General features: G+C 32.1%; 1 protein-coding gene across 1 annotated transcript in view; it reads left to right on the plus strand.

Annotated features, from left to right (window-relative positions):
- The window catches only part of LOC148601884 (uncharacterized), a 202,798-nt gene that overhangs the window by 172,749 nt on the left and 11,359 nt on the right, over window positions 1–18,690 (plus strand). Inside the window, exons 30-33 of the mRNA XM_088554708.1 lie at window positions 379–518; window positions 1,970–2,122; window positions 15,578–15,676; window positions 16,395–16,486. Of these exons, the coding sequence (XP_088410834.1) occupies window positions 379–518; window positions 1,970–2,122; window positions 15,578–15,676; window positions 16,395–16,486 (484 nt within the window). The remainder of the gene's footprint in view (window positions 1–378; window positions 519–1,969; window positions 2,123–15,577; window positions 15,677–16,394; window positions 16,487–18,690) is intronic.

Genomic DNA, 18,690 nt, shown 5'->3' on the forward strand with positions numbered 1-18,690 from the left:
TGAACCGAACTGTTTTGAGATATTTGCAAAATTCTGCAATATGACACCTATGGTCCATTTTTAGTAACAGCTGCCATGTTTTTAGCCAGATTGTTAAAAATGCCCTAAGGAATATTCATGCAAAGTTTCGTTACAATATGCCGAGTAGTTTCAGAGGATAAGATGTTTGAGAAAGTTAACAGGCAACAGACACATAAAGATGGCAATTGCTCACATGGCATTTTGGCCAGGTGAGCTAAAAATTGTGAAAACTGTGAAATCTCCCTTTTTTAGCTCACCTGGTTGAAATGCTATGTGTGCTAAAAAGGGGGGGATTTCACAGTTTTCAGACTTTAACACAATAAATTGATTCAAAATTGATTTGACTCAATATTTCAGTGACATAGTAGGATTTACCAATATTGCCAGGAACAGCACTCCATTCCAAGTCGTAGATCTATTGAACGATTTGTATACTACCTTTGATGCCATCTTGGATAACTATGACTGTTATAAAGTAGAGACTATTGGTGATGCTTGTAAGTTACTCCAGATGAAATGATCGGTTAGCATTGAATATTACCCAGTTTCCGACTCAGACACAGGGGTTCATTACAAATGACTATATAGGTCATATACATTATCAGGGTTCCGATATCTATATATATAGCTATTGCCATTTGTTTAATCTGGTTCCTGGTAACCAGTTGTTTTGATTGAAAATATTCAGGTAATTACAGTTACAAAAGAGTAATTATATCAAAGGAACCAAGATTTTAGCGGAAGTAACCCGATTTTAGAGTGTATCACATTCACATCATTTTGTATGTTGAAAGTTAAAGCCAAAAGCAGTGGCATAGAAAATTTTACAATTAGAGACCTTGAAAACTTTAGTCATTGAATTTTTATTGTCACAACATAGTTGATATTTTTAGGCCTTGACACCATTTGCCCCGTACTCATGCTTCTATTTAAAAAAAAAAAAAATACTGAGCGATCTTGTCATTTTTTTGTATTACTTTTCTGTGTGTTTAGAAATCAAGGGAATTAGATGAGGAATGAAGTTCAATAAACCAAATAATTATGCATGCTGTACCAAAAATTGGCTTTTTGTGTCGTAGGGGGCGGGGGGAGGGGGCATATTAATTTACCCCTGTCTGGATTACACATGATCATGGCTGGTCCTGCCATCTCCTCATACAGTTTTTGAACTACATCTAAAATATTTTACAGGATATTTCTACACATGATGAAGGTGTGCAGGGCCAAAGGATTTTGATTTTTCGTGAAATGTTACAGATATTGGTGATAGTTACACTTAGTCATTTTAATAGGGCTATATGGCTTATATGACTATCTCCTCCAGCAGTTTTTGAACTATATCTAAAATATTTTTACATGATATATCTACACATAATGATGGTGTGCAAGGTCATAGGATCTTGATTTTCATGAAATAATAAGGGACTGTGTGATAGTTGGACTTTGTACCATGAGTATCACAAGTCTTGGAAGGATTCCTGAATCTGCAAACCATATCTTCATACAAAAATAAACATGTTCCTAATTTGGCAAATCTGGTGAGCGGGGGCATCATTAGTGTCTCACAGAGACATTTGTTTTACAAAAAAAAACAAATTCACTAACAAATGGCACGGGGGCTTCTGTGATAAACAGGGCTTCTATTTTGTTTTCTTGAAAATGCAAAGATTTATGTATAATTAGTTCATTCTGAATATTTGCCTGGGAAAGTTTTCTTCATCTGACATTTTTTTTAAAATGAGTGGGAAAAGGCTCCATTTGATTTGTATTTCCAGTGTCATTTTTCAGACTATCCTTTCACAATTTTGTCACTTCACTTGTTAACTATTTAAAGTGTTAATGTTTTTTTTTTCATATCCATTTTAAATATAGTATGAACCTTGGTCAACCAAACCAATTTAAAGTCCAAAAGTGGTTTGATTTAGACAAACTTTACTTTTTCTTACAGATATGATTGTCAGTGGTCTGCCTGTACGTAATGGTGACTTACATGCTGGTGAAATATCTACATGTTCTTTAGATCTGATGGCTGCTATGGTAGGATTTAAGATTAGACATATGCCTGAAACAATTCTTCAGCTCAGAGTAGGAATGCATTCTGGTTAGTATTCTTCGTAAAACTTCAGCTCATATCTCATGTTCTTCAACTGAAGTCATTTCCTTTGCTTTTATTGTAAAATTTTTAGTCCATGAAACTATGCTCAGGCAAAAACTATCTAATTAGAATGTCACAAAAATAACTTCAACAGATCAGGATCTCCTTATAGTATGCACATGTTTGAATTATGATCTTACAATTAACATAGTTTCACTATGGTATGATGAAAAATTTTGAAGTTTTCTCCTCAAATCCAAGAATAATTGAGTGGAATTGTCACAATTAAAATAAGCACAACTCTTGAAATTTTACAATGAAAATTTTCAAAAATCAGCTATGCTGCCAATTTCTTGTGTCATGAATTTCAATATTTGTATAACATTTTGAAGGATTTAATAAGTAGTCCAAATAGACGGACGGACACACAGAAGGATGGATGGACAGGCCAATGCATTATATATGACCCAAAAAATGGGTTTGCGGTAAGATAAGAATGTTAAACAAAAATGCTGTCCAGGATTGAACAACTGACTATACCAACCACCAAATTGACCTCATTTGTATAAAATATCTATAAAATCTCATCTCTTCAGTGCTAAATCTCAAATCCTAGGTTCAACTCAACTGCTATATATTTAAGATACATAATTTTTTATACCCCCACTCAGAAGGAGAGGGAGTATACTGTTTTACCCTTGTCTACATATCCATAACAATTTGTTCCTTCACAGTTTTCTTGGCAACTACTCATTGCAGCTGCTAGAAAGAGGTAAATTCAATAACATTAGTTTCAGGCCTACTTTTTTGCTAATGTGCTAATTAGTTTCATTTTGCTGTTTGAAATTTTCTACTTGCCTATTTTAAAGCTAAAATACTATCTGAATACTAATGTACAGAAAATACAAGCTGTTGTAATTTAGTCAAAAGGAGGGCACGAAACTCTACTTCTACAGAGCTTTCAAAGAATTTTCAGGAAAATGAAAGGATTAGGGCTAGTTTTTTAATGCAAAAATATAGAGCAAGCTTTGAACAACAAAATTTTTCATCAGAAGTTGTCATTGTACAGAATGGTATTTTTGTATAAATACAAGTGTGGACACAGATTGCAGTGCTCGCCTTTAGCCACTAGCCTGAAGCCCGGGCTAGTAAAAATTAATTCAGTCTAGTGAAATGATATGTACATATCTTGTTTCAGGCTAGTTGAATCCTATATAATCCTCTATTATTTGAGCTAGTTGTTTAGAATTTTGAAGGAAAGGACTGAGATTGGTATTGCCCAAGGGGCAAATATAAATGCAGACTGGTATTGCTGAAGAGCAAATTTGTTTTGTCCTGAATGTACAGTTAAACCTGTCTATAGTGACCTTACAAGGTCACTATAGGCAGGGGGTCTTTATACAGAGGTAATCAACATTTTCAAAACAAAATATATTTCCTAGTGTAGAGTATTGAAAACATGGGTTGTGTTTGTTACATTTTCCCATATCCTTTCCCTTTTCTATCACATTTTATAATGAAGTTTATAAGTTTTTAATGCATGAATAAGCAATTTCATTATTTAAAAATTACATGTAATATTACCAACGTTTACATATTAAATTATCTTTTTGTCATAAAAATGTTTATTAATTTTATTGATAATGGATGGTTTTTTTTTCTGTTAAAATGGTTTTTAATAATTAACTTTATTCTAAAAATAATTTATCCCAAGGCATTGTTCTCTGTGTCATTTAACACTTAAGTTTTTTTTAATGGTAAATTCTGAATCTGTGTTTTCCTGACGCCAAATAATTCTGAAATTTTCTATGCTGGCTTCCTGCTGGCTAAAAATTTGAAATCTTCCACTTTTTGGTTAAGATCCAATGTTTTTCTTTTTCATGAAGCCATTTTTCAAAGTAGATTTTTCTTAGCGCTTATGTAAACAGTATTCAACCTCATCAACAAAGATTAATTTTAACTTGTTTTTTTATGCCCCTGCGACACTGTCAGGGGCATATTAATTTACTCCTATCCGTCAGTCCGTCCGGATTACACATGATCATGGCTGGTCCGGCTATCTCTTCGTACAGTTTTTGAACTACATCTAAAATATTTTACAGGATATTTCTACACATCATAAATGGAGGTGTGCAGGGTCAAAGGACTTTGATTTTTGTGAAACATCACGGAAATCGGTGAAAGTTAGACTAGTTTATTTTCGTCAGAAATAGGGCTATATGGCTTGTATGGCTATCTCTTCCTGTTGTTTTTTAACTACATCTGAAATATCTTTTGCAGGGTGTTTTTACACATAATGATGGTGTGCAAGGTCATAAGATCTTGATTTTTCGTGAAATATTACAGAAATTGGTGAAAGTTAGACTTGGTCATTTTCATCAGAAATAGGGCTATATGGATCATATGGCTATCTCATCTAAAATATTTTTTGCAGGATGTTTATACACATAATGATGGTGTGCAAGGTCATAGGATCTTGACTTCTATGAAATATTACAGAACTGGGTGATAGTTGGACTTTGGAATATTACGGAACTGGGTGATAGTTACTTAGTAATTTTTGTCAGAAATATATCCCCAGCAACAAAGTTAAGGATTTGTTATGGGGGGTATTAACATTCTTTATGTGTCTGTACGTCCGTCCATCGGTCCTCTTTTTCTCATCGCAACTAGTCTTGACACTACCAAACAGAATTTCATGATACTATTTGACCAGAATATAATATGTAGATATGAATATATTTAGGAATTTCTGATCCCCAAATTGATCCCCAAATTTTTTGAGTTACAGAACTGGAACTGTTTGTCATTGCAAGTCTTGGAAGGATTGAGCTGAACAAACAGACCATGAGTATCACAATTTTTAGAAGGATTTCTGAATCAATCTGCAAACCATGTCTTCATACAAAAATAAACATGTTCCTAATTTGGCAAATATAGTGAGTGCGGGCATCATTAGTGTCTTACAGACAGTCTTTACTAAAAAAAATCACTACTAACAAATGAGGTGGGGGCTCTTGTGATAAACAGGTCTTCTAGTTTCAGAGTTGAAGTCCTATTTCTCAGAAACTAAAGTTTAGATTTATATATTATAAAACAAGATATATACATATACATTACAATGCTTCTTTCCTAGGGGTGTACTTGCATAGATGTGTTGAACTTTGCTATGTCATGTTAAGGATTGACAATTTCACTAAGTGTAGGTTTGTTGCTCTGAACTCGAAGATTATTTTAGTTTAACAGAAACGAAGTGTGTTTTCTATCTTTAGGAGAAAGAATGCAAAGAAACCTTTTGCAGGCAACAATATCCCGTGCATTTTGTCAATACTGGCTATTCAGAATTTTTCAGGATTTGTTGGAATTGTGGTCATAGGTATTGGATTTATCATGATTAGTGATAGGGTTTGTGGGACCTGAGTTTTCATCAATATCAATAGGCGCAGCCTCTCACCCCCTTTATTGTTGATATCTAGATCTGCAGTTTTTTTAGCTCTCCTGGCCAAAGGCTATGTGAGCTATTGCCATTACTTGGCGTCTGTCATCGTCGTTAACAATTATACAAAACTCTTCTCCTCTGACAATACTTGACCAATTGAAACCAAACTTGGTATTTAATGTTCCTTTGGGTATCCTGCATAGAACTGATGTGGGGATTTTTGATTTTGTCAAAAACATGGCCACAGTTACTAAAAAAATAGAACATAGGGGTCAGACAATAGTTTTTCACATACATCTCCTAAACCGTTAGGTTTAGCTAAATTGTGACTGGGGTAAAAGTGTTCAGCATGATGAGATCAATCTCAGGTCAAATTTTGGTTTTAATCTGTTAAGCCATGTTGGAGTTATTGTCCTTTTTCAATGATTTTTGCTATTTTTAATGTTATTTCTTTAAAAAAAATCTTCTCCTCTGACACTACTGGACCAATTGAAACCAAACTTGGTATGAATGTATCTCAGGGTATCCTGCATAGAACTGTGGTGGGGATTTTTGATCCGTCAAAAATCATGGCAGCCGAAACTAAAAAAGAACATAGGGGTCAGACAATAGTTTTTTGCATAGATCTCCAAAACTGTTAGGTTTAACCAAATTCTTTCAATAGCTGAAATGATCCATATTATTAGGACTACAAAAGTTTACAGGGATGAAAGTTGTCAGATGGCTCCTTGTAAGAGTTGTTGTCCTTGAAAGGTGAAAAATGACTTTTTTTCAACAGTTTCAATCAATATCTTGAAAACTATGATAGATCAAAAGAAACTTTCGATTGTTGAAAAGATCTTATGATAAGTCCTACCAAAGACTTCTTGAGTCAAAATTGTTGGACAACTTCTTGTTAAATTTATTGCCTTTGAAAGGCAAAATTCAACCAGGTGAGCAATTCAGGCTCCAGGGAGCCTCTTATTTTCTTAAAGGGAAGAGTCTCTTGTCTTGCTGACAGCACTTTAATCTTTTGGGTGGTGGCATTTTGATATTTTGAAATATTTCGCACCATTCAACTTTCAATTTAACCTTCGTTGACCTTTATTGTGTGTAAATACCTTAAAGCAAGAGTGGAAAGAAACGGTCTTTTTTGTATGATTACGGATGTTTATTTGCATCCATGGCATGGAAAAGAAATTACATTCAATAATTTCATCACACATATTATTTGTATATATATCTAACTGACTTTGTTTTATTCAAAAGAGACATTGATTTAAAACAGCATGTTGTATATATTCCAATATTAGTATAGAATTTCAACTAACCTTAAACAAGATGGTACACATTATTTCACTGGCCCAAATAAATTTGTACTAGCCCAGGCTTCGAGCTAGTGGCTAAAGGCTAAAAGCGAGCACTGTTATTGAACCCCAACATTGGTATTGAAAAATTCAAAATTTCCGACAAAGGCAGACATTTAAAACACTGTAGGCCATTGGACATCACAAACCTATCAATTTGGGGAACAAAATGTCTGTAACACCACCAAATTCATGTGAAAATAAGCAAAACATGAGTAAGAATTTACCAAGTTTTATTAAGAATTCCCAAAATCTTTCACAAATGCACTTTGATTGGTGGAGCAAATTGTAGCATCAGTTTTTGTCACCAGTTCCTAGAATCAATCCTATATACTCAAATTTTATTTGTTAGGTATTAAAAAAAATGACATTTTTAGTATAAGGGAAAATATGTTGAACAAATGAAAGAGAGGCAGTTTACGAGATAGCCAATCTTGACCCAATATAACGCAATTGGACTCCAGCTGAATAACCTGTACGAAAATGTCAACTGGAATCCAACTGGACTAAACCAGGATTCCAGCAGGATTTTGAAAAAAATAATTAATATCCCCCTGTTGAAGAGCAAGACATGTAATAAATGAAAATTCCTGCTATGAAAATCCTTGTCCTTTCAATTCCTGCTACAGTTACTTGTACTTTCCTGGTCATCACCAGGACAGTAACTGGATTTTCTCTTAAGTGATAAACACAACTGGAATTTTAAACTTTGTTATTATTTAGAACTGGATTTTTTTACTTAAAATTCTTTTCATCCATACAGAACAGGATTTTCATACTTAGTCATTTTACCTACTTCTATATAGTTCTAAAGTAACACATGATTTCGAAAATTTGAGGGTGAAGATTATATTTGCATTTTTAAAAGATTTGAACATTATGAAAGTCAATCGTGTCATACCAAACAAGTCAGTTGCAGTCTAAAGTAATTAATATTCCAAGAATTGTTGGCTAAAAAAGGTCTTACTGTATGCAGATAACAAAAATTCATCTATTAATGCAAGCTTACCTGACCTTATAATGCCTAATTATTCTGCAATTAAGCTGGTGCTGACTATTATTTATTATTTGTTATAATTTTACATTTACAAGTGATATCCTCTAGGTCTCAGTATCGTATTAATTTTCCCATAGACATCTATAGTGAAGTGCATATTTTTAGGATTTTTAAAAAAAATATGTAAATTGATTCAATAAAACTTTCACTTATGTAGCATTTCTAAGGACATGTGAAAAAATAATTTCCGGCAAAGAAAATAGGGTGAGTCCACGAAGATCGGACAGAAAAGTAGTCTTGAACTATAAATAGCCATTTTCCCTACTTTCACTTTCGTTTTGCACTCACCAAACCAACCTTTTCAGTGGAACATTTTTTATGATATTATGTTAGATTTTCTTTTAAAAAAGTTCTTCATCTTACAGTGTGATGTTTGCTCTATTTTATAAGTCATTGTTCATATCTTTTGACAAAATATTAGTTTGTAGAGAGGCAAAAAGAAAATGCACTATATTTTTATAGCATCCATGTTTTGACGTACACCCGCTCAGGGATATGCAATAAGATACTGGTACCTCTACTTTCTGGTTGTTGGCCATTTTTACTGACCGATCAATATTTTGAACCTCTGTGTAATTCTGGAAGTTCTCATGGTCAGATGCCAGCTTGAAATAAATTTGTTGTTGAAAATTAAAAGCTACTTTTGTGTTATATTTTGATTTTCCTTTTTTTTTAACTCATCAAGTCTCAAAATATTTTGGGGGGGGGGGGGAAATTAGTCATTTCTTGGCATATTGAGAAATTGTAATGTAGTGATATAATTCTGCTAGCCAGGACTTGAATCTCAGGTTACATCAGTTGGTACCTAACATTGAGAGATTATGGAGGTTTTTTTTTTGTTTTTTTTTTTCAATAATATTAGACTCCATTTATTCAAGCTTATAATTTCAAAAATATAGTATAATGAAAATACAAACACATTAGTATCTTTTATTCTTAATTGTGAATTGTTTGAAAGTATTGCTTGGCCATTTATGATTATCAGCTAACTGATACCCAATGGAAACCCCTCATTCCAGCATTCATTGGTAACCACATGACTTAGTTCATGTCAGTATTTGAAAATTGTCCGCCATTACTATCTGGTAGTTTAAAGCAAGTCAAGGCATTTTGCTCATTTGTTCAGAAGAATTTCTTAGTATAGAAGATGCATCACTTTGTGTTCTATCAAGAAATGAATTGAGAAGCTGCATGTAAGACTCTGATGTAAAGGGGAATGTTAGCTGAAAATTTGGAAAAGAAGAATTCTCAGGAGTATTAACATCAGAGTGACTGGATTGAGTGGTAAGTTTTTCTTTTGTTAACTTATATGACTTCATTGCTGCATCTTATTTGTATTGAGTGGATCAATGTAAAGCACGAAATAGGAAGTATAAAACAAAGTGCATTTTGTCTGAGTACACAAAAATTAGAACTTAATACAGGAAATATTTTGATTGAAAAGACTATGGTCAATATTGGTAAATACAACTTCTTTTGTGTTTCAGAACACTGTCTGTATTATTGGTCTAATTTTTTTAACTTTTGATTTATAAGTCACTCTTACAATGGCCAATCACTCATCTAATGTTTTGTAATATATATTATCAGATATCATATGAAGATCTTAAGATAATCCAAAGGTTATATAATAATATCTGGAGAACTTAAATTAAAGTCTCAATGTGTCAGTGTCGGTACCTGTAGTTCTACCAATATTGTGCCTTAAATCAGTGGCTTGCTGGACCTGGATATGCCATTTGAAATAAAAAGAATGTTTGTGTATTTAAGTCCTAGATATTCCTTCAGCAAGAGTAAATATGAAGAATAAATATGGGTAAAAATGAATTTTCTGAAATTGGAATGGGGGGGGGGGGGTAATCAAAGATAAAGAGATAGTGTACAGATGCCTACTAGTCCTACAGGTTATACATTTTTTGGTCAGTTACCTATCTACCTTATATCCTCATTTAAAAAGAATATTTGTTCACAATCTGGGAGATAGTTTTTTATTTTGTTTTGATAGCAACTAGTTCACCATTCATACTTTATTAACAGGGCTTGTATCATCCTGGTGCAAAAAAGGACAAGAAGCAACTGTGACCCTCATAAGCAGCTGAATGAATAGATAACAGAATGTTTCTTTTTCATCTGCAAGGAAAAAAGCCATGGACCTTGAAGAAACCAGAATAAACCTTACATTTATGTGTTCTAAAGTGTAACTTATTGAAATATTATAACTTATCTGTGTTTAGTAAATTTTGTATCCATAATTGTGTTTTGTCCTTTTTTAATCAAATTTATTCAAACTGGTGGAAGAGTTTTCAAGTAATTATGAGTAGTGTGAACAGACAGGGTTCTTCAACTTTTTCTTGAAAATCATGCATAATACTTGCAGTACATGCTGTACATGTAGCTTCATGTATAGATACTTTAGATAGAAAACTCGTTCAGTTGATAATATGATTCCTATGATAGGGCAATATAGATATGAATATTACAAAAATGTCCAGTGTATTAGGATAGGCCTCTGCAAATTAAAATCAAAAACTGAAGTCTTCAAAGTCGCTAATTCGGGACTTCTGCAAAAATCTTGGTTCCCTTGATATTATTGCATACTTTTTCATAACCATTATGACCCGAATGTCTGTATATAGATATCGGTGTACTGATAATGTATATGACCTTTATATAATCAATTGTAACGAACACCTGTGCTTGAATGGGAAACTGGGTAATATTACATAAATTCAATGCTAACCAATCATTTTATTTTTTAATGTAAACTTCCCGTTCTAATATAAGCAAAAAACACACATAGACATGTGTTTGATATGTTTTTTAAAAAGGTATGTTGTAGCGATCTTTGGGTCGCTTATGATATTTACAGGGAACCAGTTTATGAACCAGATTAAGCAGCTGGCAGTGAACATTCATAAATATTGGGGCGTGCTAATGCATATGACCTATAAAGTCTTATTTAATTTGATAGTTTTGTCTGTGAACATGAATATTTGATCACATTTCAATTTGCAACATTTTTGTGCCTTTTTTTCTATGCCTTCAAATTCAGGAAGTGTTGATCATTGTCTCATTGGACCTATGTATATTTCTTTTATCTTATGACCATAAATTAAATGTAAAACAAATTTCACTATAGATCATGTCTGTGTATTGTCACCCTTGGTCAGGAAGTGTGTGGTGGCTTCTTTTACTCGTAAAATAAACATTAAGTGTGTGATAATTGTTTAAAATGCAAGTAAATTAGGAAATAAAAGGCTTCCTTGTCCTTTGAAAAAAGATAACAAAAAATTTTGATTTACATCAAAATACAAATAATTTTAATTATTTTTTTAAAGGGAAGACCATGTTATTGTGCAAGTCATAAATATCGAAACTAATCTGTTAAACATTCATGAAAAATAAATTGAAACAAAATAATTTCCTTTTCTTAATTAATTAATCGAGATTTATAATTAGGAAACTTGATTTCCCACGCCTATGGGCGCCACCATGATCGGTTGAACTGTGACGTCACTAAGTCAATTTGTAAAGTGAAAGTAAAGAGGTGATTGATTACGATGTCCGAAGAAATCGCAAATTTGGGACTTTTCCTCTATAATTTCAACCCAAAATTAATAGAAGAAGAGATTGAGGCACAACATGTAAGCAAATGTCATCATTGACAAACAACGGGATTTGCAGCCAGATGACTATTATTTGTAATGAAAATCATATGGCTACTTCTGAAGAATGTTTAGTTTTGGTGATTAAATAAACATGGTCATAGAAATATTTACGAAACATTCTTTGTTTACATATTATTTGCAGTACTTGTATCAGTATGAAACAGACTTAGTGGAGTCACGAGCCAATCGGAAGCTATCGGTAAAAATCAATAAAATTTGGCTATGATCTTCTTTCAGATAGGAGAGTTCTGCGAGATGGCTATCCACTTATATTTCAAAGGTTTCGAACTTTGCCTAGCCTTGAGCATTTTATAACAGCACATTTTGCATTATAGGTTATTTATTTTTGTTTACATGGGTATGATTTATCATAAGAGCCTAACTTAATGCAAAGGTGGTCTTTCCCTTTAATTTTAATATAAGTGATATAACACTGAAAAAAAAAATTAATAATTAAATTATTAAACATTTTTTTACACATACCTATAACAATATATTATTACCCCATTTTTTTTAAATTTATATATAGATTATTTAATTTCAAATCTTTTTTTTTTTTATATTTTTATTATTTTCCGAGAATCAATTCATTGTTACATTATATACATATACATACTGTAAATGTTACAAAATATGCACATACAATTATAGATTTAAGTTATATGCTTTTCCAAACTAAACAAAAAATAATAATAAAATGAAGAAAAAATAACCAAGAAGAATAGAGAGAATGATTTTTAATAATGAAAAAGAGAAACCTGATGATTAAATTTCTATAAGTGTTTGTTACCATGCCATGGGTATTTATTCTATCATGATATTTTACATAATATATAATCTTATATAATAAAATTGAATCAATTCCATAAATTATCAAAACTTTCCTGTTTTTTGTTTCTTACTGCGATTGTTTTTTCAACCATGTATAAATCTTTTAAAATATTTTGTACTGCGTAGAGGGATAACTGTTTTTTGAAATATTTGGTTGTATAGATATATTGTTTTATTTTGAGGAAAATAAGATTGAATACCTTGCTCTTTGGTCCTCTAGAAATATCCCCAAACAGGAAGTTCTTTTTAGTTAATGGAATACTTATTCCATTGATCAAAAAACCATGAATCAATTTCTGTCAGGATATCTTGAATCTTATCACAATTCCAAAGTAAATGTTCTAAAGTCTCAGTTTCTTCTCAACAGAATGTGCAATGATCATCTTCTGTGGCATTTATTTTTTTAAGAAACTTATTTGTTGCCAAAATATAGTGGTTTATCCTATATTGGAGCCACTGCAATTTTGTATTCTTGGTGACCAAAAATGGAAGTTTGAAAAATTCCCCTCATTCGGATTCATCTACATTTAATATCTCATCCCACTTTCTCTGTCCATTTGGAACAAGGTCATTTTTTATCAACACTGTATACATATCTTTTGTTCCTTTTGTGCTATTCAAAAATAAAGCTATAGATGTCGGAATAAAAGGACAAGACGTGTTGAAATTTTCAAAAATAAATTGCTTTTTGGCTTTACCTAAGGCAGACAATAAACTGTTATATTTCATAGTGTCGACAATTATATCATATTTTTGCTGTACTTCCAAACGGGACAAAAATTTCCCATCATCCTTTAAAATATCACTGACATAACATATACCCTTTTCAAACAGCTCTTTATAAAAGATGCAATTATTATCAACTGTGATTTTTGTATTATACCATAATGGACTTCGAACAAAATATTCCCAATTTTCATGTCCATCAATGTCAGTAACAGTATTCCATGCTTTAAACACATCGTTCCAAAATTTATTTTTACAATTTACAGTCATTGCATATTTACTTCCACATTTCAACAACATGTCTTTATTTACAGAATTAAATAGTATGGTGAGCCATTTGCTCTCTGATTTGAAAATTTTTCTGACCCAAGTTGATTTTAGTGCTATTATGAAGAAACTAAGGTTAATCATTTTAAGACCTCCATTGCCATAACCCTTCTGTAGTATATCTTTTTTCACTCTATGCACTGGGGAATTCCAGATAAATGCAAAAATAAGTTCATTTGTCCTGTTAATAATTTCAGATCTTGGACTAGGCAGATTTATGATAAGATGGTTAAGAATAGGCAATTTACAACAGCTATTTTTCCAAAGCAGTAAGATTTCTCTTTGACCATGTGTTAATCAGGGATTTTATATTTATAAGTTTAGCATTGTAATTCATAGCAGGCATATTTTCCAAGTTAACATCAAAATTAATTCCCAATAATGTGAAAGAAGTATTACCCTAAGAAAGATTTTGCCCTGGACATAATATGTCTTCACTCAATTTTTTGCTACCCATCCAAATGACTTGAGTTTTATTAAAGTTTATCTTTAGTCCAGAAACCTTTGCATACCAATCAAATTCTTCCATGGCAGCCTTTATTGATTTTTCACTACCATCTAATATCAAATCAAATCTTAGTGAAGGCAAGGTTGATCCTGTCATTATTGGAAATATCTCAATTAACTCACTACTATACAGCAGATGATATTATATTATTATTTAGTTCTCAAACTGGTCTTCAAAAACCATTGAGTATTTTGCACATTTTTTGTGAAGCATGGAAGCTAGAGGTCAACCAACAAAAATCTAAAATTATGATATTCAATTCAATGGAAAAACTCACCTTAATAGTTTTAAACTATGATAACACTTTAGAAACTGTAAAAACATATTGCTATCTTGTTCAACAATTAAATATAAAGGCAATTTTAACATCTCTTCTCAGATATTAATGGAGAAAGGTCGCAAGGCATGGTTTAAGATTGAAAACTCCATAGGATTGAACAATCCATGCTCTATGCTAGAAAAACTATTTGATATGCTTATAAGCCTGATTATTCTATATGGCTGTGAAATTTGGGGAACCAATTGTAATTTTAACAATAGTGAACCATTTGAACATCTCCACTTAAAATTTATAAAAGAAATACTTGGTGTTCACAGCAAGGCAACAGATTCTGCATGCTTAGCACAACTAAAAAGACAACCTCTCAATGTCAAAATTATGGTTCAAGTTGTTAAATCCTGGGAACACATTATTAACTCCAATAACACCCTTGTAAATGAAATATATAAAAATATTCCACAAAATGATAAATGGTTAACAACAGTTCACAATTGGATAAAAGAACTTGGTTTTAATTACATTTTAACTGATACACATCTACTTCCAACATGATATAAAACATATAAAGCAAAGAATCATTGATCAAAGTATTCTAAATCAACTCTGTACATTGAGAGATAATAAGAAACTTCTGTTTTTTAATAAAATCTATAAGGTTAACAAGAAACCATTTTGATACATGTAATTACAAAACAGACAGATCTATAATTTGCAAATACCGAATTAGTACCCACTCTCTTTCAATAGAGAGAAGATGATACAAAAACATTCCAGCTAATGAACGCATTTGCAAATCATGTCAATTAAATCAAATTGAAGATGAAACCCATTTCTTCATACACTGTTCCGCCTACATTAACTATAGAAATGATTTAATAACTAAAGTTAAAAAATTAATAAACCACTTCAGCTCACTAACAGAAAACAACATAAATTTGATTTTTAACTGTAACTCACTCCCACTACTCAAGGCAACAATTGATTATATCAACAACTGCCAAGCTTTCATTCAAAGTATAACGTTATAATTTTCTGGTTGGTCACCATCGTCCACAACATTATACATGTAAATGATAGCAATGTTTTGTTTATACAAGTGTATGTGCATTATGTTATTATGTTATTATTGTGTCATGACGATTTAATGCAAATGTGTTTGAACAATAAATAATTTGAATTGAATTTTATTTGGATGAGTTAAAATTAAACCATTAATGACAATTGTACATTCTACTACAAATCTTGTTCTTATGTTTACCACTGTTTTTTTTTTTTCTAGGTCCATGTGTAGCTGGTGTAGTAGGTTTGAAGATGCCTAGATATTGTTTGTTTGGAGACACTGTGAACACTGCATCTCGTATGGAGTCCAGTTCTATGGGTAGGAATATTTTATATAAATTAGAGGTAACTCTGTCATCAAAAACAAACATACCTGACTCAATATTTGTTCCTCTATTTTTAAAATGCTGCATTTTTCTATTGAAGACCTTTTATTTTTAAAACTTTATTGTTGAAGAAAAAAAATGTATAAGATTGTGTAAAACTCTGTATGACAATGTCATTTCTTTGAACCATAACAACATTGCTACTGGTACATGGTTATGGAAGAAGTTCAAATCTAATACAAAATCTTTTAAATAGCAAAACACTTTAGCACTATTCTAGGAAAAAGTGTATCGGAGGGTTGACAGCACATTTTTTATACCCCAACGCCCACAGAATTTAGATATAAGTGTTCATAACAAAGTATTATGTATGCCTAGAAATACTCCCATCCATACAATTTTTAAAAGATGCTGTTGGTCCTCCCTCTATATTTTTTCAGGAATAGCCCTTACATAAAAGTATTAAACTTGTTTCATTATTCTGATATACATTGAAAGGGAAGACTGGCTCCTCCCATTAGGCTAAAAAATTTAAGTTCTGGAGTACACCTTTCAGAATTGCTGGATCCTCAACTGCATTTCAATTTTTAACTGAAAAGGGACCCTTTCTTAGAGAAAAAGAAAATGTTTTGCTTTGCTTACCTAAAAACATGGACATTGAAGAAAATTTGTTTTCTTTTCCTTGAATGATTGATTTACTTTACATTTCAGCTTTGAGGATCCATATGAGTGACTCAACTGCACAGATTTTGATGAGACTTGGGGGATATCATCTGGACTGTCGTGGTGAACGAGAAGTCAAGGTAAAGTAGACAATTATCCCAGAACTTGAAATCAACTGCAGGCTATTTTCTTTAGCCAAATTACTAATTACTGTGACAGTATTATTGTTAATGGGGTACCAATTTTCGTGGATCGAGTAAACCACGAAATTTGGTTCCCAGCAAAAAGGAAATTTACCATTTTGTTTGTATGGTAAAGTTGTCATATCCACGAATTCAAGAATCTATGAACTGATCATTTATTCTTAAACCATGAAAATTTCAACCCACTTTAACAGTATTATGGAAAAATTATAGTTAAACCAAGACTTTATATAGTTCTTCAATGTTTTTAATATTTTTCTAGAAATAAGCAAAACATACATGAGACCCGGGGATGGCATTTTTAAAAAAAAAACATACTTGGTTGTGGGTTGGTGGAAAATGCATCTATGGCATGGTACTGGGCTTGAAAATTTGCTTCTGTGAGTGGTTGTTGGGAAAATGAAGGAACATTCTATTGAAATTTTTTTTTACTCTCTCAAAATGGTCCAAAATGAATCCCTGTCATTGTATAAACCTTTCGTATAGTTGAGTTACATGCTTTTGTTGCCGTAAGTTCGCACCATTTTTACAGGTGTTCTGCCCAGAAATCGCCCTGTGTTTGTTTTGACATTATTCTTCCAGTATTCTCTAGGTTTTGCTGTGGAGCAATGGTGTGACCCTAGATGCCAGAACATCAGAAAAGATGTCAACTTCAGTCGTTTGTTGATGTGGTTCATAAGTGTTTCTCGTCTCTCGATTTTTATGTAGATTAGACCATTGGTTTTCCCATTTGGATGGTTTACACTAGTAATTTTTGGGGCCCTTTATAGCTACTTTTCGGTGCGACCCAAGGCTTCATGTTGAAGATCGTACTCTGACTTACTGTTATGGTTTGTATTTTAAATAAATTTTAACTTGCATGGAGAGTTGTCTCATTGGCACTCATACCACACCTTCTTATATATATATAGTGTGTCTGAATTATCATCAAAGCAACTCTTCCACAATTTAACTTTATGGGTTCTTTTGAAACTGAATTTGAACTATTGTTTTAAAAATCACTATGTAGTCATTGCGTATTGATATCAAGAATAATCATTCCGAAACTTCAAAATGAAAGGGTAAGGGCTATGGAATGAATGTGTAGGTGACAAAAACACAAAATTATCTAAGAACAGGGCTTTTACGTCTGTTTTTCATCTTAAAAATTGTCAGAGAGTCCACAACAGTGGACAAAATTTACATACCCTTAAACAAGACAGCCTGCAGTGTGCAAATCAGCAGAATTCTTGATATTTATAAACTTCAAGATTACTTGATACTCTCTTATTCCTCACCTGCACAGAGTGCATGCAAACTTGAGGGATGCTTAAATACAGCAGATTTCCAGCTAAAAGTGCTAGGTATAACAAGTTTTCTTGAAATCATTGATCTCCAATAAAGCAAATGGATTTTAGGAAACTTCATACAACTATCAAAGCAATCATATGGATACACACAGAAATTTCAACTGGTTAGATCCAAAATAGTTCATGGCAATACACCAGCTTCATATACAGTCGCTGTTGTACAGTGTGGATCAATACAACGTCTGCATTATCTTCTATTTCTCTTCACATACCAAATATCATCGACCTGTGATATAAAGTGGTTGTTGGTTTCATATGGACAAATACTCTTACAATTGTGAATACCAGAAAGATAATCCCTATATTCTTGCCTTCTTTGAATTTGCTCATAGGCAAGACAAAAATCAAGATTTAGCTATGCATTGAAAAGAGGATATGTGTGTATAAAAATGAATGTTAAGATAGTAGACCTGGGGTACCCCCAAAATTTTCCCAATATTCAATTTTCTTTAAATTTGTACATGATATTACACTAATGTGGGCATCATTTGTCAAATTTTAAAGAAAATTCACTGTGCAGATTTTGAACAATGAATTTTTGTACAAAACTGATATTATATGGCCTATTCACATGCTTATCAATAAACAAATTTTCAGAAAAGTTCACCGTGTAGTTTTTTTTGTTTGTTTTTTTTTTTAATGTTTCAATGATGGTAGGGTAAGGCATTGTAATATTATTTTGATAATTAATCATTATTGCTAAAATTATGTTTATATTCAATAAGGTTACTAAGCATCAAATTATGATGAAAGAGCATTGCCAGGCACAGCTTGAGTCAACTACTGTTGATA

This window comes from Perna viridis, chromosome 12 (assembly GCF_037379345.1).
Source record: "Perna viridis isolate PV_CMFRI_1.1 ecotype Kerala chromosome 12, ASM3737934v1, whole genome shotgun sequence".
Lineage (NCBI taxonomy): Eukaryota > Metazoa > Mollusca > Bivalvia > Mytilida > Mytilidae > Perna > Perna viridis.